Source organism: Megalobrama amblycephala, linkage group LG11 (assembly GCF_018812025.1).
Source record: "Megalobrama amblycephala isolate DHTTF-2021 linkage group LG11, ASM1881202v1, whole genome shotgun sequence".
Lineage (NCBI taxonomy): Eukaryota > Metazoa > Chordata > Actinopteri > Cypriniformes > Xenocyprididae > Megalobrama > Megalobrama amblycephala.
The window spans coordinates 29,417,027-29,438,553 of NC_063054.1; the positions used below are offsets into that span (position 1 = coordinate 29,417,027).

Sequence of the window (21,527 nt, forward strand, 5' to 3'; positions counted from 1 at the left end):
CGTCAATATGCACAATTTTTCAAGTTTAACTCCACCGAGGTTAATCTTCTAACTCCTGACTGCTTTGTCGGACAAAATGTTGGATGCGGCGTTCTGATTGGTTAGATCGCTTGTCAATCAAACTCCCCAAGCGCTCTTTGATGACGTGGCTGATTACGTTTCTGGTGATAATCTGTCAATCATCGCCCTGACAATGTGATTGGTCCGAACAGTTTCTGTTCGGGCATAATTACTCCTCTACGGATCGAGTCCAGACCGAACTCCCCGACCTCAAAATGTTGTGGGCGGGGCTAAGTTCGGCTGGCATCCAGGCTATGTCAAACTGATAAGATTTTAATTTCTTGTTTATTGAACTGTTGTGTGAAAAAAATAACCCTTGCGATCATGCTCATTCCAAAACGTCGATTCTTTCAAGAATTCTTTATAATCAGTCATTGAATCATTTGCACTTTGCTCGTCTGTATCAGATGTTTCCCCTAAAATGTTTTAGGAGAAAAAAAATTAGAAACAATTGTTGTCACAAGATCATCTTGAGACAATTTTAATGAGAAATGTTCAGACTTTGGATTGATCACAGACTTTGAGCACAGTGTGTGACAAATTCAATTGGGAGGTTTCAACTCCAGGGCCCTGTTTCCACCTGGTATTAAGATGTGTTTTGGTCAGTCAGATCACAAGTGGACGAGGGAGACACATTGGCCTCCGTCTCTTTTGTCCACTTTCAACCACTTCTGTCCTAAATTCTTCGAGGGGAGGGTCTATGGGTGAGGTTGATTGTGATACTTTTTACAATTCATCTCAATCACAAAAAGCATCCCAATCACCTTGAATTTACCCAATGTTTTTTTTTTCAGATCTTTCGATCTAATGGACAAAATAAGCTTGCGAAATTTACATATGAATGCGCCTGGAGATGATGGAAAACATACGGAAAGCATCAGCTTTTGTTTCTGCTCTGACAGCTGCAAGACCACGCTGGATGCTGTGAGTGTGTGTTAGAAATCAGGAATGGCGAGAGAACATTTTGCTTGGTACGTTTTTGTATTCAAACCAAACTTGGGTCTTCAGCCGACAAAGTTCAAATCCCATCTGGCTAGTGCGCTGCATAATGTTTACACATTAGGTCAGCAGGCGGAGAGTAGGTGGTCTTTAGTAGCTGTTTGAACACATTCAACCACATGAGCATTTCCACTATGAAATCAATCCGGTCTAATGCATTTTCAGCTACCTCTGGAAGTGGTTGAAAGTGGACAGGCTCAAAATGTATTATACCCCGTTTACATCTGTATTTAGCGTCATCCACTTGTGATCCGATCGACCAAACGCATCTTAATACCAGGTGGAAATGGCCTTGATGGAGACACACGTGAAATGATTGGGGTTAAGCCAGTCTATCCAAGCTCTCCATTTAATCTCATTTCTGACCAGTAGGGAAAATTGACATATTAAAGAGATCTCATTCCATTTTTGATTTTCTGGGTCTCAGATTATGCTGACTTTCTTCATCGTTTTTAATCATTTCACTATAAAAAAAACTAACACTATTCATTTTCTGCCTTACAAGCACTAGTAGGCCTATTTCCTTTAGGAAAAGCAAATGGGAAAAAGAATTACTCTCCAACATGAGTGCTTATCTGAGCAAGCAAAAAGAAACAATTACATCTCAGAGGAAGACATCAACAGCAGCAATGGCTATGAAGCCTTATTAAATGAAAACTACCTCTTTAGCCTCTAGAATGGCATTATCACAGACTGACTCATAGCCGTGTCATGGTAATGGATATGTTGATAGGTCCTATGTAAGTGTCCAGTGCTCTTTCATGCAGTGCAATGACAGCATCTGCGGTGCATTAAGCTGTAAAAACATGCTGTTGTGAAACTCACCTCTGAGCAGCAGGGCAGAACCTCCATTGACAGACTGATATAATGGATCTCACTTAGTATATTAAACAATGTCACAATCCAGATCAGTGTCATCCGCCATTTGCCTGTTAACAGAATGTTCTACACACCGATTTAGTGTCATTACTGTTTTAGTAGGATGATTAATATACCGAAAGAAGGACATAAGTGATTATTTCACACTGGAAATAACATTTTAGAACATGATCAAGAACAAAAAGGTCAAAGTTAGACAGTTTATGGTCTAGTTAGCCCCTGCTGTTAGATGCGGTAAATAAAATTTGGTTCTGAAAAGCATCTATCTCTATTAACAGCCATTTAAAAGTAACCATGCATTTTGATGAAGGTGTTTTGTGTGTGGTTTTGCTTTCGGTAACTTACAGCGCCAGAGATATGAGCAGTGCATCATCTTAAGGTATTAGATCCAGTCACTGTTCTGCACCAGAGTGGCTCCAGTCAGTTTTGTGTTTCTTTTCCGAATTCAAATACCGTGTCATGCGCGACACGGATGATTGGTTCCTGCTGTATTAGTAGCCAATGAGTTTGCATGCTCAGTCTTCAAATACATGAGTAGCATTTGCCTTAGCAGTGCAGCACGCTTTCAGAAACCCTCCACCCCCAGCTCCACCTGTATAGATCTGCTACCGGTAATTCATGTACGCTATATTGTACAGCAGCAGTAATTTTTATATTATATAAATATGTTGTGACATCAAATTGACATCATTTTTTTTTACATCAAATTGATGTCAGTTTTTTGACATCAAATTGACGTCCACACACTGATGTCCAATTGATGTCGAAAGAAAAAAAATCCATCAAATTGACGTGAAAAACTTGACATCCATTTGACGTCCACACACTGATGTCCAATTGATGTTGAAAAAAAATATCAAATTGACGTCTAAAAACAGGTCAAAAATGCAAATCAAACTGATATTATTTTGACCACCAAAATAACAACACAAAAGCAATGCAATGAAAGAAAAATACAAAGTTCTGTCATGAAACTCTAAATGGGCAGGCTAATAGGTCCTTAACTCAGCTGCTCTTAATCACATCATTATATCTATAGGACACAGATGATTGGTTCCTTCTGTATTAGTAACCAATGAGCTTGCATGCTCAGTCTTCAAATACATGAGTAGCATTTGCCTTAGCAGTGCAGCATGCTTTCAGAAACCCTCCACCTTCCCCAGCTCCACCTGTATAGATCTGCTACGGGTAATTCATGTATGCTATATTGTATAGCAGCAGTATTTGTTATATTTTATATATATATATTTTGACATCAAATTGACGTCAGTTTTTTTACATCAAATTGACATCACTTTATTGACATCAAATTGACATCAATATTTTACATAAATTTGACGTCCACACACTGATGTGCAAGTGATGTTGAAAAAACCCCCATCAAATTGACGTCAATTTTTGACATCAAATTGACGTCCACACACTGGTCCAATTGATGTCGAAAGAAAAAAAACCCATCAAATTGACGTGAAAAACTTGACATCCATTTGACGTCCACACACTGATGTCCTATTGATGTTGAAAAAAAAATATCAAATTGACGTCAAAAAACAGGTCAAAAATGCAAATCAAACTGATATTCTTTCAACCACCAAAATAACGACACAAAAGCAATGCAATGAAAGAAAACAAAATTCTGTCATGAAACTCTAAATGGGCAGGCTAATAGGTCCTTAACTCAACTGCTCGTAATCACATCATTACCTATAGGACACAGATGATTGGTTCCTGCTGTATTAGTAGCCAATGAGCTTGCATGCTCAGTCTTCAAATACATGAGTAGCATTTGCCTTAGCAGTGCAGCATGCTTTCAGAAACCCTCCAACTTCCCCAGCTCCACCTGTATAGATCTGCTACAGGTAATTCATGTATGCTATATTGTATAGCAGCAGTATTTGTTATATTTTATATATATATATTTTGACATCAAATTGACATCAATATTTTGACATCAAATTGACATCAATAATTTACATAAATTTGACATCCACACACTGATGTGCAAGTGATGTTGAAAAAACCCCATCAAATTGACGTCAATTTTTGACATCAAATTGACGTCCACACACTGATGTCCAATTGATGTTGAAAAAACCCCATCATATTGAAGTCAATTTTTGACATCAAATTGACGTCCACACACTGGTCCAATTGATGTCGAAAAAAAAAAAAACGTCAAATTGACATGAAAAACTTGACATCCATTTGATGTCCATACTCTGATGTCCTATTGATGTTGAAAAAAAAAAAATCTAATTGACGTCAAAAATAGGTCAAAAATGCAAATCAAACTGATATTCTTTCAACCACCAAAATAACGACACAAAAGCAATGCAATGAAAGAAAAATACAAAATTCTGTCATGAAAATCTAAATGGGCAGGCTAATAGGTCCTTAACTCAGCTGCTCGTAATCACATCATTATCTATAGGACACAGATGATTGGTTCCTGCTGTATTAGTAGCCAATGAGCTAGCATGCTCAGTCTTCAAATACATGAGTAGCATTTGCCTTGTCATGTCTTACTTGCTCACGGCAACATGTCGTATATGTATTGGCAGTAGCAAATCCCGTACTTGCTCTGCAGCAGCAGCAACAATTCAAACACTCAGAGAGTTGTCATGACAGGACTTTTATTCAGCAAACTTCAAATTAATAATACAAATGTAAATAAAAACAAAACTGCACCTATTCTGATTGAGAACAAAGATCAATGGCTTTCTGGCCCTTCTGGCATCCCATACACCCATATCTGTGACGTGCTGATCGGAGATAGTTCTTTATGTATTTGATGATGTCAGATTATGATGTCAGATTATGTAAAGATTATTTTGGCTAAAAGTGGGTAACTCATAGCCGGAATATATCGGTTTATAGTTAATTAATATAGATTTTTAGCACTTCCGTTTCTGACGCGCAGACTCAAACTAAGCTTGATGACGTCAGCAACCTGTCTGACAGATGTAAATCTTCTAGTAGCTGTGCGTGCAAACTGCCATCGTTAATCTTGCAGAGACGGCGAGCTTGAGCGGGGAGTTCTTTGGCGTGAGTGAGCAGGAGTAATTATTCTGATTAATTATTTTGTATAGTATTTTAAAATGTAACGCCAGTACGCCATATTAAGTTAATGCATACTATTGCCTGCGAGCTTCTCCTCCTGTCTGTACGGTAATTTCTCTACTGTGCGACAGAGAGTCGAGTGGTTATGACGCAATCGTTAGCCTATTTTTACAAAAACTGTTTCTACGGGGCCATAATGTAACATAGAAGGTAATGGAGCCCTTTATACATTGTCGTGTATCTTTAGAAATAAATAATGGACAAATTGAGTCTTTAAACGCCTCAGATGTAAAGTTATTTGCTGTCAAAGTGACGCCAAAATGAATGGGAGTCAATGGGATGGCTAACGCAAGTGAAGTTCTGCTACAAGATGGCGGCACGCGGCCGACTTCAACTTCCGGTCGACTTCCTTGGGCACTGGTTAATCCGCGCCTGTATGTATTGTTACTCTTTAAGGATATAGTGTCTCTATCATTGTGAAATATGTACTGTATGTAATGATTTTAATTTATATGCCATGGATCATTGATTAAATGCAATCATTCATTACAACTGTGAGCAGAGTATATCTGACACAGACAAATAATTTCCCCCAAAATGAATTTCTTATTAAAGACAGATATTCACTGAAGCGTTTGGCATTCCACTTCCATTCCTCCTTTCTCTGTAACTATGCCTATGTGTTTCCATAATTACCATTCTTACTTATCTCTGCCCTGCTCTGTAAATGTAATTTCCCTCGTCGCAAATAAGATGGTTTTAATTCTCCTCCACTTCCACGAGTCTGTCTCTTTTTTTACTTAATTCTGAATGAAGTGGCAGAATTTGAAGCTCTGCCAAAAATCTGAAGGACAGCAGACCTTGAGGAGGAGCGTGTGCCCGCATATTCTCTGCAAAATTCATCGGGGAGTCTTATGACATTTCCTTTTTATTAGTCTCAATTATTGATATAAGCTGTGTTTAAAATTCTTTTCAAATTAACTTGCTGTAATGGATACATAATGGTGCTCTGAATAATTGCCTTTGCAAGAACTAATGAAGGAAGGAACTTGAGAACTTAGCCACCAAACAGACAGTTTAACTCCACAGGCTCTTTACATGAGGGTCTCCTTCACATTTAACAAGGGAGAAGGAAATCCTGTTGGTTTCTGCTTTTAAAAAATGGTATTACTGAAACATCCATTATAAGTCAATGTCACTATGGGGAAGCCATGAAAGTACAATTAAAGTGGCATGATTTGAACAAAACATGTATCAAAATAACTACTTCAATAAGGAACACAGGTTCAACGTATTATTATATTCATTTGCGTAGTCTTTTGGACAGTAGAAAATGTATGTACTGTTAATGAAATATACTCAACCTCATGTCATTCCAAACCCATAAGACTTTGGTTACTCTTTGAAACAAATCAAGATATTTTTAATAAAATGTAAAACTTTCTGTCTGTCCATTGATTGTCCAGGTAACCAAAACTTCCAAGATCCAAGAAACTCATAAAGGCATCGTAAAAATGAATCTATTAATCAAGTAGTTTCAGTGCAAAGATACATAAAAGCCTAAATTAAATCTGTTCATCATATAAAGTGATCATATCTCTCCACAAGACTTCGATTAAACTGCTCACTTCATATGGATTCATTTTTGTTATCTGAACTTTCAGTGGAGGGACTGAAACCTCTCAGGTTTCATAAAATATATCTAACTGTCACCCCCCTTTTTGAGCATAGACGTGAAAATACACTATCCAAACTTAAATCATTGTAATTCAAGAATGCTTTGGAATATAGACCTAAGTTTGGTCTTGTTTTAAAGAAGGCACTTAGCAGATAGTACTTCAAAAAATTAAATTATGAAAAAGCTATAGAAGTTAAAATTTACTGTAAATCAATTCTACTGTACTAAAAAGTTTTTATTTTATATAAAATATATATTTTACAATATAATTTTTACTCTAAAATTGATATAAAATCCAAGCCATATATGTCTAACCAAGTTGTGTTCCAAATTTGAAGTTGATACCACAAAAATTGAAGTTCCCATGAAATTTTGTTTAGGCGTTGTACCATAAAAAGCCACCGGTGTCACCCACGTTCCACTGAAATTTTTTTGATGCATTCTCCTGTAACAAATTAATACATTTCTGTCCAAATATCACTTCTATCAAAAACAGATGCCAAATATGTAAGCTTGAGATTCAGACCTTTCCAACTATGTTTTTTGACTATAAAATAGTTCAAATAAATTTTGTAATATGAAACATGACCACTGGGGGGGGGCGAGCCTGCTAAAGGGATTTAAAGTACCATTTCCATGGTAAGGCGATGTCCAATTTCAAAACGGTTTTCACAGGATGAATGCTGAGTTTTTAACCTTTCGAATGATACCAAATTTATGATGATTACTGAAATATGTAATGCAAAAAAGGAAATATATAAACAGCGCCAAGTTAAAGGGTTAGTTCACCCAAAAATGAAAATAAAGTCATTAATTACTCACTCTCATGTCGTTCTACACCCGTAAGAGCTTCGTTCATCTTCAGAACACCAATTAAGATATTTTTGATGAAATCCGATGGCTCAGTGAGGCCCCTATTGCCAGCAATGTCACTGAACATCTCAAGATCCAGAAAGCTTTTAAAAACATATTTAAAACAATTCATGTGAGTACAGTGGTTCTACCTTAATATTATAAAGCAACGAGAATACTTTTTGTGAACCAAAAAAACAAAATAATGACTTTTCAACAATATCTAGTGATGGCCGATTTCAAAACGCTGCTTCAATTTTTTTTTTCAAATCAGTGATTCGGCGCGCCAAAGTCACATGATTTCAGCAGTTTGGCAGTTTGACACGATCCGAACCATTGATTCGAAAAAAAAAAAAAGATTCGAAGCAGTTTTTTGAAATCGGCACAAAAAGTATTCTTGTTGCTTTATAATATTAAGGTAGAACCACTGAACTCACATGAACTGTTTTAAATATGTCTTCAGTACCTTTCTGGAGCTTGAGATGTTCAGTGACATTGCTGGCAATAGAGGCCTCACTGAGCCAACAGACTTAATCAAAAACATCTTAATTTGTGTTGCGAAGATGAACGAAGGTCTTATGGGTGTAGAACGACATGAGGGTGAGTAATAAATTACATTATTTTCATTTTTTTGGGTGAACTATCCTTTTAAATACAAAAAAATAGACCATTTTAGAGATGGTTAAAATACTCTGATTCATAAGACACCTTTTACATCAGCGCTTGTAGTTTTATCATCATTTGCGTAATCATATTTCTATTACATAGAACATTTGATATCATCGTTAAATACAGTTTTTGTCTTGAACGAATGAGGATGAGCTCTTATTTTTCATTTCTGTATATCTTGATTTCCAAAATATGCTAATGCTCAGTCTATCAACCCTTGATGGTTTTTAGACTGTACTTGACACTAGTAAGCTGACAACTCTGAGAAGCTTCAGTTTCACTGCAGGACAAACTCTGCTGAATGCTACCTATTTGCATGATAATTATTCATGCAGTGAAACTGGATGCTTTACCCAGCACTTGGTCTTGCATTTAAATGCACATCTACAGTACGTTTTTTGAAATGTTCATTTCTTGTTCTAGTAGAAAATGTGCACAAGCTGCCCAAAGTGTCAGATGACTTAATTTAATGAGAAGACTAAAAAACAAAAAGAGTATTCTTTGGGTATTTGTTCTTGTTGACATGCGTTAATTAAGCATAAAAAGCTAATCAAAAAGGCTAAAACCAATTAAAATGAAACTCTTGTTGCATGTTATATGCAGATTTATGATGTTGCAACAAAAATATTGTATTATGTTGATTATAACAGAACTTTAATTGTAAAACTGACATGAAAAGAACATCATTACCAAAATTTGGAATCATAAAAGAACAGGGCATTGACTTCAGTAATGAGCCTCTGCTGCTTTATTCATGTTTGCAAATTAAAATATAATAAATTAACATTTTTTTTTCTAAAAATATACAAAAATACTGTAAAACTTTCCTAGAAAGCCTCAACACAGTAGTATTGCCATGTACCGCATACTATAATAAGCACAGTGGTCTATCTATTTCGAAAACCGATGAAGATGAAACTCTTCTGTGTTGGGATATTTCCACATTCCCTTCCTTTACAACATTCCAGACTATGACATTCAGGATTGGAATGTCTTTTCCAGAACTTTGATACACTGTACTCATTTAAGCAAATAGAGTAAATGCGCACTCTCGCTCACATTCATATCACTTCAATAGATGTTTTTAGGCTCTGATATACACACAAGCATCATGGAGGCAACATAGGCCTGAGTAGATGTCGAAAGGGTGGAGAGAAGAACAACTTGAAGCATCTGCTCACAGTTAAGTGAATCTCTGAGCAGCACAGGGTTCTGGTAAATATGGCCACTAAAGTTTATAGTACATTGCTGATTGAGACAATTACACACTATTATCTACAATCATGTCACATAACCACCAACATTATTTAGAATATGCATTCACTGACATCTGATATCACTGGAGGTCTGAAGGAACAAAACATTATTTTTTTTTGTTGTTTTTTTTTTTTGTCTGCTACATTAATACTGAACAGACTTTCTGGGCTTTCTTTGCTTTTCTCAATCTCCAGCCCCTGCGTATGATGCACAGCATGACTCTTGGGTGTCCAAACCATCCTCATGCAAAACAAATCCATTTCTGTTACATAATGGCATGAACTAGCTGATAAAGTTTGCTCTTGAACAATTTACTTCCATAGCTGTTTTGTTCTGTGGGTTTATCGTTTGGATTTCAGGGTTCCCACACTTTCTGACCAATGATTTTGCCAATGACTTCTCCAATCATTTGTGATTTTAAAGGTTTTTTTTCCTTCTAAAAATATAGACATAGCATTAATTTTTAGCCAAAGCAATACTTGAGCATAACTAGAAAAATTGACAACACAAATTTCCATGACCATTTACATTACTTTTTCTAGGCCTGGAAATCCCAATTTTGAAATTCCCTGATATATCCAGGACTGTGGGAACCCTGTGGTTTATGGATCTCAGAAAACACACCAGTAATATCAGTCTCATAAAAAAAGGACAAAGCCATAGAATGAACAAAAACGGAAAAGGTCGTGAGATTAACAGCTCACTCGGCTAGGCTGTTGCTTACAAACAAAGTCTGTCATGAAATCGAACTCATTCTGTCCCAGCCACAGCTCTGGCAGCTCCTTTATTCGGTCCAAGCCCATTTCTATCACCAGTGACATCAAGACCTCCTCGTCAATAAAATCCGTGTCGATAACGTTGGGGGGCAGCATTGCTGCAGGCATGTGGTGGCCAGGCAGAGGAACCCCAGACGTGTTCTGCTTAGCGTTACTGTTTTGGAACTGCTGTCCTGTCCCGTTTAACTGGTGGCTTGCGGGGTGCAGTTCGTGCATGTAATGGTGATGATGGGAAGGATGCGTGTGGTGACTGTAGTAAGGCGTGTTGAGCTTTTGCAACTGCATGCTGGCAGCGAGCTGCTGCCCTTGTCCGACAAACTGCGAGTTAAAGCGGGCAGGCAAGTTGCCATTGGGGATCCCTCCGTTTATATTATTCCCAGAGGCCATGGAATGCCGGATCCCGTGATTTGCGTTTACATTCCCTCCCGCGTAATGCATGTGATCTCCCATGATAACGTTATAATGTTGTTGCTGTGGAAGCGCGTTGGAAAACTGTCCCATTCCCATCCTGCGCGCGGAGTGCTGATGCCCATTCACAGCATCTGGGAAACGTCCATGGTTCATTGCCATCATTCGGTCTACCATTCCCCTGGAAAACAGTTTGCAGAAGTTAATATAAAAGTTCGTTCATATAAAATTCGCGTAAACATATAGTGCCGATAAATCTGCAAACTCGCAAAGGACATAATGATTTGGTTTATTCAACATTAAAGCGAAGCTTGTTTGCAACATGCACGAATAAACACACGCGTCTAACTGTGTCATGAACATTGATAAGCAGGCTAAACTTTGTAACCTTTACCTCTCTGCTTAAATCTGCTGAGTGCGTCGCACCACCGCAGTCGGCAACAGCAAAAAGTAACTGACAATCCCAGAGATGAAAGAGTTTACAATCCCTCCTAATCCAAGTCAATAAAAAGCGTATGCTCTCCAAATACAGACCGCATTCAGCGCCAGCCTCCGCATCAAAAACATTACGAAAAAAACTGCTGCATGCTTCTCGGTCAGCACTCATATACAATCAAGCCAGGGGCGGAGCAAAGCCAACCTTCAATCTGACTATACTCAAGACTGTGGCAAGCCGTTTTATCATGTACGCTATTCCTAACTACTGTTTAAAATGTAAATATACCAGTTTTACTGTTCCTAGGTGGTAGTACTTTAAAATTTAAACTTTTCCTGAATCTGCTGAATAATAGTCATTGGATTTTTAACAAATATTAAATTAGTACCAAGTGGGCGTTTTTCCCCACAGTTGGGGCAAAATGCCCCCACTCTGACCAAGCAATTTGCTTTATGCATTTACACCTAAATCAGAGTACACGTCTTTAGATTAAAATTAACAAGACAAGCTAAAACAAAAGTAGATAAATATGAATATTTATTAATGAACCATGCTGAAAATCAACTTATTTGAAAAACATTGTTAGCTGATGCTAACTGGCTAGCTAACTAGTTAGCTGGTGCTAACTTGAGGTAATTTTTTAAAAAGTCCAAATATTTTTATTCAACCACCTAGTAACAAAGGATGTGATGTTCAGAACGTGGTAACTACAGTAATTATGATGGGGCGTAATTATACCTCAATTATATCACTTAAAGTGAAATGCTACGTCGCTAGCTTCACAGTGAATTCTTCTATGGCTGAATCCCAAATGGCACCCTAAACCCTCACGGTCTTCCTCTGAGTCCACACTTTCGTGTGGTAATGCCGCTTTGACTGCATCTGCATAGCTCGCAAAGTGCGCTTAGCTGAAGTCCACAAGACCGTGTGCAAAGGGGGCGCTCGTGAGCACCCTGCTGAAACCTCAAATGATGAATGGGACACCCTAAGATCTCATGGACTTAATGGACACGCGCATGCTGCAGCCATTGTAAAGGCGGATTTATACTTCTGCGTCGGACCTACGCTGGAGCCTCTGCGCCGTACTTCTGCGTCGCTGTCCATTGTCGACATGCATGCAGACCACTAGTAGGCAGTGTCCGCGGTACTGTTGAGTATCAAGGCAAAAGCCGAAGAAGAAGCAGCTTGTCATGTACGTTGTCAGAGAAGCTTACAAATAGAAACAGCAGAGAAGCGGCAAATAGGCAACGACTTTTGTTGCAGTTTGACTGCATGTGCCCCCTGAAACAGAACGTATTTCATTCCTATGGAAATTGAAACGCTCGCTCTTCTCCTATTGCTCCGCGCCAGTTTTTTGACCCATGGGAGGGGTTCTAGCAGACCAATCACAGCGCTTGCAGTCGGCGTAGAATTGACGCATTGTTACATTTTTGAAGAGGTGCACGTCAGGCTACGTCGTAGGCTACGCATGGTAGAAACAACAGTACTGGAGCTACGGCCTACACTCGACGCAGAAGTATAAATCAGCCTTAAGTCCATAAGACCGAAAGTGCATAGAAGTGTGCCATTTGGGATTCACCCTATCACTCTCTTCAACGTAGACCATAGCGACAACAAAAACATATCTTGACTTTATCTAGTAGCTATTTTGTAAAAAACAGTAGGGGGCGTTTCACCCCACTGTTTTCTATTATCTATTCCAGAATTCCTAGTAGCAATTAAATAGGCACTAGTGTGTTTTTTTTTAACGCTAGTGTGTTACTACTAACGCTTTAATGTAATTTTTAATTGAAATAAAAGTAGCCACTCTGACTTTTCACTAAATGTCACAAGTAAAAAGCAACTGCAAGTAGTGAGAGTAAAGACTTATCTATCTAATAATTTATCTAGACAATTAGTAGTAGACTTACTGAAACTGGAATAAATTGAAATTGAATAGATACGTAGTATCTGATAAATAAGTAGCATATATAGGCTTCTAGTAGTATCTAATGGTAAATAGCTAAAATTATTTAGGCTAGTAACTAAAAAGAAATCAGTACACTGTAAAAAAAAATCTTTTCAAAGTTGCAAATAAAACGAATTATTGGAGTACATTTAACAAGAAAATGCTATTTCAGTCTTTATACTTCACGTTTAATTCAGTGTGCTACTTGCAGTTTCATTTTAATTATTTGTAAAGTTTATCAGTAATTTCTGAGAAATTGTTTCTACGGTTTTTTAAAGTGTGCTTTTGTACTGGATTAAATGTTAAAACGGCTTGCCGCAAAAGTCTGGATCTGGGCTCGTGCAAAACGTGGACCTGAAGCGCGCGACCAATCCCCTTCCGCGCGCATGGAGCAACACCGCTGCACACATTACCTCATTGCGGCTATTTCTGTTCACGGCAAGAGTGAGCAAAACATGGAATCACGTTTCACAGGTTTTTAAAGGCAGTGTGCGTGCTCGAACCTCCATTAACAAGATCAATTGATTGAGATAAACAGGGTTGCTGAGTGACACTTTTCACTGCAGTGCCCGTGTCACACACATTTTTCATGTTCATGTAATTTACACCAACACTTAACGATAATATGAGTTATATTGAGTTGTGACAACATTATTTTAACCAATTACAAAGGTAAATACTGAAAGTGACTGTCAAATGAACATTCTCCTCCTGAGGTGACAGATGTTGAAAGTCTCTAAAATAAAAAACATTACAAGACAAAACTAAGAAAGTATAAATTCACACGAGTTATGCTAATTTGATTTGCAATCATTTTAGTATTTGTTCAATTTGTTGTGTGATCACACTCTAACTTGAACACTAAAGTGTCAGTTTTGTCCACAGTCAAACTTAAGCGTATAAAACAGAACAAAGGAAAAAATGAGCAGCAATTAAATCCCAGGAGTGCTGATAAGACGAGTCTGTCTGCACTGCTGCCAACTAATCTTCACGTTCTGCACGTCCAAACCAACACGCCTGCTGAGAGACAGTTGACAGTGGGTTTGATTTCAAGAAATCATGAAAACAAACCAACTTAGACATGTAGAATGTGGCATGGCATGGCATATAACGGTCTTAAAACCAATAAGTGATCAACAATTACACTTTTTGAGCTGTTTACTTACCCGACAAGGAAGGCATATTTTCTTATTGCTGAATTTGTAAGTTATTATTTGAGGAAATTAAGAATGATCTCTTGATAAATAGATATTGCTCTAATAGAGATGGAGGGGATAAGAGAGTAAAAACATGTTCTGGAAGATAAACATGAAAAGAACACCTGATTTAAATTCAACAGCCTGGTAATAATGTCAAAATTAATTGCAATCTTGATCAGAGCTTCATGCATTTTAAACATCTCAACTCTAAATACAAGCCATTCCAGTTCAATTATAATGTATATTTGTTTACAAGAAAGCAGCACTATTGGTTGACATGATCATTGTTTAATGGGCCCATTAACACAGTCATTAATTAATCCTATTGTGACCATCTTTGCACGTGTGATTGAAAAGTTTTGTCTGAGCAAAGCATCCAGCATGTGATGTGTGAACGTGAGCATTGTGCTATTGAGAAAGGCAGATAACCCTATTCAAAGCAACTGTGAAAGTTGCTTTTGGGTGAACTGTGCCTGCTAAAAATGGCAATTAGGTTTTCCCCCCTTAATTGCAATATAGGACCTAAAATGATACGCTGTTTGAAGAGAGAAAGCCAGAAGGATGATGTCCATGTTTAATGAAATATCTATATATAGACAAGCATAATCGAGAATCAGATTAATGGCCTGTACTTCATTAATTTTGAGACACTCTCCTTATTCTGTCAAACAAGAGCAAGTTATCCATATTTTTAGAGTTTGTATGCATAGAAAGACACATCCAAGTGTTGCTTTAGTTTTAGAGGCTGCTTAGACAATAGCATTCCAGAAGCCATTTAATCCCAAAGTCATGCCTGAATCAGACTCACTGGGGAAACTAACTAATGAGCTTTACACCCTCTAAGCCTTGTGTTCGAAACCTATTGCACATTTGTGTCGCAAGAAGACACTCGTTGATTTGGGAACTTTTGTTTTGAAAGCAAATGTAACATGCTTTGTTAGTGCTGCAATGGATTTTTTTCTGTTTGGTTTACTGGATCTAATTTATTGCCTTAGTTTTTGAAAAAAAAAAAAAAAAGAACACTGTTTTTATTAGATGTGGTGTAAAAATGATATTTTTTTTTAATCTCACTGCATTGTAACCTACCAATAAAATGTCAGGGGCCATATAATTTTATTTTAGGGAACAGGGTTTATTATGGACAATAAATTACAGGTAAATTGTTGCTCATATACTCCAGGTTTCATTTGAGGATCTTGAGGATATTTATTTCAAGTTAATAAAAATAAAAATGTCTAATATATTTTCCATCTTTCGGTGGAGGGTGAACGTGATTTCACCAAGTTCAACATGTTCCTGGATCAACATTCCAATCAACCAATCAGATTTGAGTTGCAAGTTTACAGTTCATGTCAGTAGGCTTACAACCAGGGTTATATGTGCCTCTACATCAGTGTTATTCGCTTATCATTTCCCTCTGATTTTAAGGATAAGTTATGGGTAGGGGTTAAAGGATTAGTTCACCCAAAAATGAAAATAATGTCATTTATTACTCACCCTCATGTCGTTCTACACCTGTAAGACCTCCATTCATCTTCGGAACAAAAATTAAGATATTTTTGATGAAATCCGATGGCTCAGTGAGGCCTCTATTCCCAGAAAGTTAATTTACGCTTTCAGTGCCCAGAAAGGTACTAAAAATTAGTTTCGAATTAGTGGTTCGGAGCGCCAAAGTCACGTGATTTCAGCAGTTTGACACACGATCCAAACCATTGATTCAAAACAAAAGATTCGTAAAGCTTTGAAGCTTCATGAAGCAGTGTTTTGAAATCGGCCATCACTAGATATCGTTGAAAAGTCGTTTTTTTTTTTTTTTCCGCACAAAAAGTATTCTCGTCGTGTTGTGATATTAAGGTAGAACCACTGTACTCACATGAACTGTTTTACACTGAAAGTGTCTTGCTTGCAATAGAGGCCTCACTGAGCCATCGGATTTCATCAAAAATATCTTAATTTGTGTTCTGAAGATGAACGAAGCTCTTACAGGTCTAGAACGACATGAGGGTGAGTAATAAATGACAATATTTTAATTTTTTGGGTGAACTAACCCTTTAAAACAACATTTTCAGACAGGAATGTTTTTCCAGGATCGACAAATTATGTAGATCCAGAAACACGTCTTACTTAGCAAAATCAGTGGCGAGCATCATGTGAGACCATATAAGCTAAGGAGAGTTTTACAGCACAAATAAATGAGTTGGTAACCTCGAATACTTTCTCGCCCAAGATCACCTTTACCCTTGGGTGTTGAAATGTTTGCACCTGGTGCAGTGCAGTGGTGCGTGATACCAATTTACCCTTTTAAATTCCGGAACTGTCAATAACAGTCATGCTGGTGTGTGAATGATAATGACAAGTTAAATAACAACTGAAAACATAATAGCAGCACATGTAACAGCCATGTGTTCCTTATCTCAGGATCACTCTGAATCACTTTCTGTCTTGGTTGCTTTCACTTCTTTGTGCGTGTGACCAGTCATGCACGTCCAGTACAAGCATTTAACATCGGTTGATTGGGTAATCTTATGTTAAGTTTGTTGAGTAGCTTTAGCACCCATCCTAACATCTTTAACCTGACTTTCATTTCATTTTTGACATATTTCTTTTTTGGTATCTTTATATATGTGAACATAAACATTTAAATATAAAAATGTATGCAACATATATCTTGATTAAATTCAACCTTCAAACTGTATCAAAAAAATAAAAATAAAAAATAAAATTCTGAGCTGCTTGCTTGCACAATTAACGCAGCATTCTTGAACATTTTGTTGTTTAATTAAGTTTAGTTCATACGTACAACCCATTTAAATGCATTCAACATTTAAATTTGTAAAATAGAAGTTTACTTCATCTATTTGGACTATACATGAATACAATCTGTTTGTGTTCAAATAATACATGCAAAAAGAGTCTCAACTTTCATTACACCATGGATAAACATCCATTTTAGATAAGGAGAAAATAAAAGCTAGTTTTATTTAGGCTACCTCTTTTCAATATAACAGTGAACTGAAGTACCAGAGAACTCTCTGGACTACTGTCTCTGTGTAGCATTGTTTTCATAAGTCAGAGCATTATAGTAAAAGTACAGTAAACCCCTCTTCTGTTTACCCAAGGGGAAAAAGTTGGTTAGATTTTATAGATGTGCCACCGGGCCAGCTCTACGAGAGCAATGGGGTGCCATATTTAGTCCTACTCTACTCATGATTCTGAACCATTCATGCACATTTATTTCCTATATGATAAAAATGACTAAACGATCAATTAAAATTTACATCATACGACCCCTAGTTAGTGTGCTTAGTAGTTTGATGATGGTTGATATCAGAGGATTTGAGCATCTCATCGTTCACCTTTGGGCAGCTAGCACAACCTCAACTGAAAAATAAATAAAATTAAAAGAAAAAGAATGCGAGCAACTGTAGAAATATAGTCTAAATAAAATAAATATTCTAGTTGTAAAGCTGGTGCTTTAGCTCAGAGCTAAAAAAGCGGATGATATACAATAATGTAAGAAAATCTTTTCTGTCGGAAACTGAACTAGCGAATCGACGTCGGTTTGTAAATGAATCACTCTTTTGACTCGGTTCTTTTCAGTGAATCGGTCGAACGGTCGGAATCGCTTCGTGATTTTTAATTACGTTTGAACCATTTGGACAGCTCACACACGCGCTGCAATGAGTCGTTTGGAGCATCTTCTCACGGTGTAAACTGTACTTCAGAACACGGGGAACAGAAAAAGCGCTGCAAAAGTTGGATATTTACGTACAATCCACTGAAACATCGTTGCTTTCCATGATGGAGATCTTAGTGCTCCCTGTGATCGACTCTGAAGGTAAACATCCTTCCTAAAACAAGTGTATCAAAACAGTAACAGTAACACAAAAAAAGTACCCTGACATTACCATGGTTTGTCATTACATGTGATATTCTTTGAAGTAGGCCTACATTAGCGTTCCAGGTAAATATGGCCTATAAGAATAGTAATAGCCTATGTTCAAGGTATGCTATATCAAAGTACCATGATTTTACCGTGTGGTACCATAACTGTATAACGTTACCATGGTACTTCATCGACACCATAATTATTATCATATGTACATAATTTCAATATGTATTTTATTTTAATTAGTCGTTTCACGACGTCACTCACACACCTGTCACGCCCGCTATGGTACTTATAACCAAAGACTGTGTTTGTTTTATTTGATTATTAACATTGTAATATTAATATTGGTAAAATATTATGTACATAAATGTAGATTCCTTAAATCCTCTCCTCTGTTTATTATAGGCTATTACAAAATGAATTTTTTTTAGATTTTTCTGAAGCCTTTAAAGGTGCAGTGTGTACATTTTAGCGGCATCTAGCGGTGAGGTTGCGAATTGCAACCAACGTCTCAGTCCAGTGCTCACGCCTCCCGCCCAAGCTACGGTGGCCGACACAGGACAAAGATGTCGTCGTCTGATGGGGGTTCACTTTATTCGCGACTTGCGCAAATAAATTGCGCTATTTGCGCATAGTTGGATGCTTGAACATTTTGAGTTTACTCACTTCATTGCTCATGAAATTCACTACACAACAGAAGCGAATTCGCGTCATGAGAGGGGCTTCTGCCAGGCGGCTCCAGTCTTGTTTCTGCACACTTCCTCTGAATAAACACATCAACTCGTCAGCGGGAAAGTAGTTGTAAAATACAGCGAATAAGCTCAATTTGCCGGCTTTAGCTAGCTTGTAGTCTCAATATGTATATATGTATAGCTCAAATTGAGCAAAGAGCATTTTTTACAACTTACCAGATTTCTGACCTCCTCACTCACTTTCTTCCAAGCAAGATCCTTTTTATTCCTGTTTCTAGAAAAGTACAAAGATGTATCGTACAGCGACGATGATTTTGTTCTCCGTTGTTGTTTCGGATTTCTGCCTTCGCTTGCTACGTTGTAATCATGTCACTACTAGAGCAAGCTCTTGATTGGTTAATGCGGCGTGAATATTTGCCAAAGTTCACATTTTCCTACTTGTGCGATTCGCGCAAATCACACGTTATGTGCGTCAAACGCCCGAAACGCTCAATTTGCGCTGCAGGATGTCTGTTCGCGTCTTTGCATTGACTTAACATGTAAATCACTCGCGTTTAACGCTTCATTCGCATCTGGTGTGAATGCACCATGAGACAGCAGAGAGTAACCAGTCAAACAATGAGGTTTCTTCTTACTTCTAACAAAGAACAGTCTCTGCTTCTAAGATGACGACGACTACTACAATTTCTTCTTCTTCTTCTTGCATATTCAACGTAGTGACGATGCATGCTGCCTCTAAAAACACTAACGAAGAGGAAGAAGATGAAGAACAAATGACAAAACACGCTCTGTAGAGCAGTTTGACCGTTTGGGGCTACTGTAAAAACATGCTGGCGCAAAATGGCGACTTGACATGTAAGGGGATCCGCGGTGTATGTAGATAGAACAGACTCATTAATTTAATAAAAACAACAGTTCATTATGTAAGGTCTTTATACACCACTGAAAACATATAGTTATGTATATTATATTGCATTTCTGTCAATAGAACCTCCTAAATATTACATACTGGACCTTTAAAGCCCTTAAAATTAAAAGTCAAAAAGCCTTGTAATGCATAGTTGTAAGCCTTTCCTTGTATTATAGAATTTTGTGTAGAATAGTGATGGTCAGATGTGAAATAAGTGAGCGTGATAGCATTGATGGATATGATAGATAGATAGATAGATAGATAGATAGATAGATAGATAGATAGATAGATAGATAGATAGATAGATACAGCAGCAAGCCTCAGTTTTTATGTTATTCTGTAAATATTCTACAAAAGAAAATATCAATATTTCAGATTGTAACATGTAGTTTAGCAAATAAGTGGGTCAAATGAAGGTGAAAATTTTTGGGTCAGTCAGCTCTAGTCCATTAAGCATGCATCAACGTGCCTTTCTACACGTAATGTCTGAGATTTCTTTTATGGTATGAAGTCTGTCTGTCTGTGGAATAGATGCTGACCTATTTCTTTACTCTCCACTCTCATATTTTAGCTCAGACAGTGTCCTTTCTTTCTTTCTTTCTTTCTTTCTTTCTTTCTTTCTTTCTTTCTTTCTTTCTTTCTTTCTTTCTTTCTTTCTTTCTTTCTTTCTTTCTTTCTTTCTTTCTTTTTCTTCTTTCGCTTGCCTATTAGCTATATATTGGATGTAGTGCATGTATCTCAAAGCCAGTCAACTGTATAAGTGCCAATTATGAGTCAAATTTTTGCTTATATATGTAAAAAAAACACTAGGCTACACAATGAACTGTGATGTCTGCATACTTCAGAAGATTCTAATGCATACCTTCTAATGCAACTGTTTCTCAAACATGACAAAACATGTTGGCTAAGTGGTCTGCTTTTAAGTTTTTCCTCTTTACTTTTTGATAATTTACCTCAATTAGCCAACATCACAGTATAGTTAATAAGAAACCTTTTTAATTTGTTCATTTTAAGTTAAAAAGCAAACATAATATGTTTTATTTGTGGACCTAACTAGTTAATTTCCATTGATCTGTAAAGTCATTTGATTGTATTTTTGAGTAGAGAGGTTTTCCCTTACTAGCTCTGCTGTGGTGGGCTTAGGGCCACTTCAAGACGGTGTATTTAAAATGTTAAAGGTTAATTATGCATATCATATGTAAGTAAGCATGTAATTTTCCAGTACAGATGTGAACATTGGTTGTTATTAATGAACTATTGAACTATGAGTAATGTTTGTGTGTATTAAAGTTACAACTGTTCATTTGAGATCCCCTATGAGATTCTGGCATCACATTAGAGAGGGGACGCCATGCATTGCTTTGCCATTGCTTGACATGTCTGTCAATATTCTCAAATGATTCATCTACAGTGTCATCCAAGTGTATTGATTTATACTGATGTGTGAAGCAATTTACCAGCACAGTTTTTCTAGAACAAAATACACTTGACAGTGACACATTTCATTTGGTCAGTGGTCATGCCTTTGTTTCAAAGTCATTCCCATATATTTTGTTTTGTATAAATGGGAGTCATGGAGAATTCGTCAAAAGCGCTAGTTAATTCCTCTGTTTGTGCAGTTTCCTTTTATGTCAGTCTAGTTTTCATGGTGCGTGTTGCACATTCAGAAGGTGTTTTTTTTGGGAGTCTTTTCCACTGAACAAGCTACTCCAAGGCGGTCTGGAAGATGATTCCGATGGACTGAGGAAGGAATGTGTGTATGTGATCGCCATATTCCAGCTATCCCAGAGTGGGAAGGCAGACCGGGTTCTC

General features: G+C 37.3%; 1 protein-coding gene and 1 long non-coding RNA gene across 2 annotated transcripts in view; one reads left to right on the plus strand and one right to left on the minus strand.

The window, feature by feature from the left end:
- Positions 1–8,930: 8,930 nt before the first annotated feature.
- Positions 8,931–11,237, minus strand: cited2 (Cbp/p300-interacting transactivator, with Glu/Asp-rich carboxy-terminal domain, 2). The gene is made up of 2 exons (XM_048207328.1): positions 11,033–11,237; positions 8,931–10,819 (listed from the first exon to the last, which is right to left on the minus strand). The coding sequence occupies exon 2, from the start codon at positions 10,813–10,815 to the stop codon at positions 10,147–10,149; it is 669 nt and encodes a 222-aa protein (XP_048063285.1). The 5' UTR covers positions 10,816–10,819; positions 11,033–11,237; the 3' UTR covers positions 8,931–10,146.
- A 6,588-nt stretch (positions 11,238–17,825) lies between these two features.
- LOC125278284 overlaps positions 17,826–21,527 on the plus strand; it is a 62,873-nt gene continuing 59,171 nt past the window's right edge. Inside the window, exon 1 of the long non-coding RNA XR_007187078.1 lies at positions 17,826–18,059. This is a non-coding gene — a long non-coding RNA (uncharacterized LOC125278284). The remainder of the gene's footprint in view (positions 18,060–21,527) is intronic.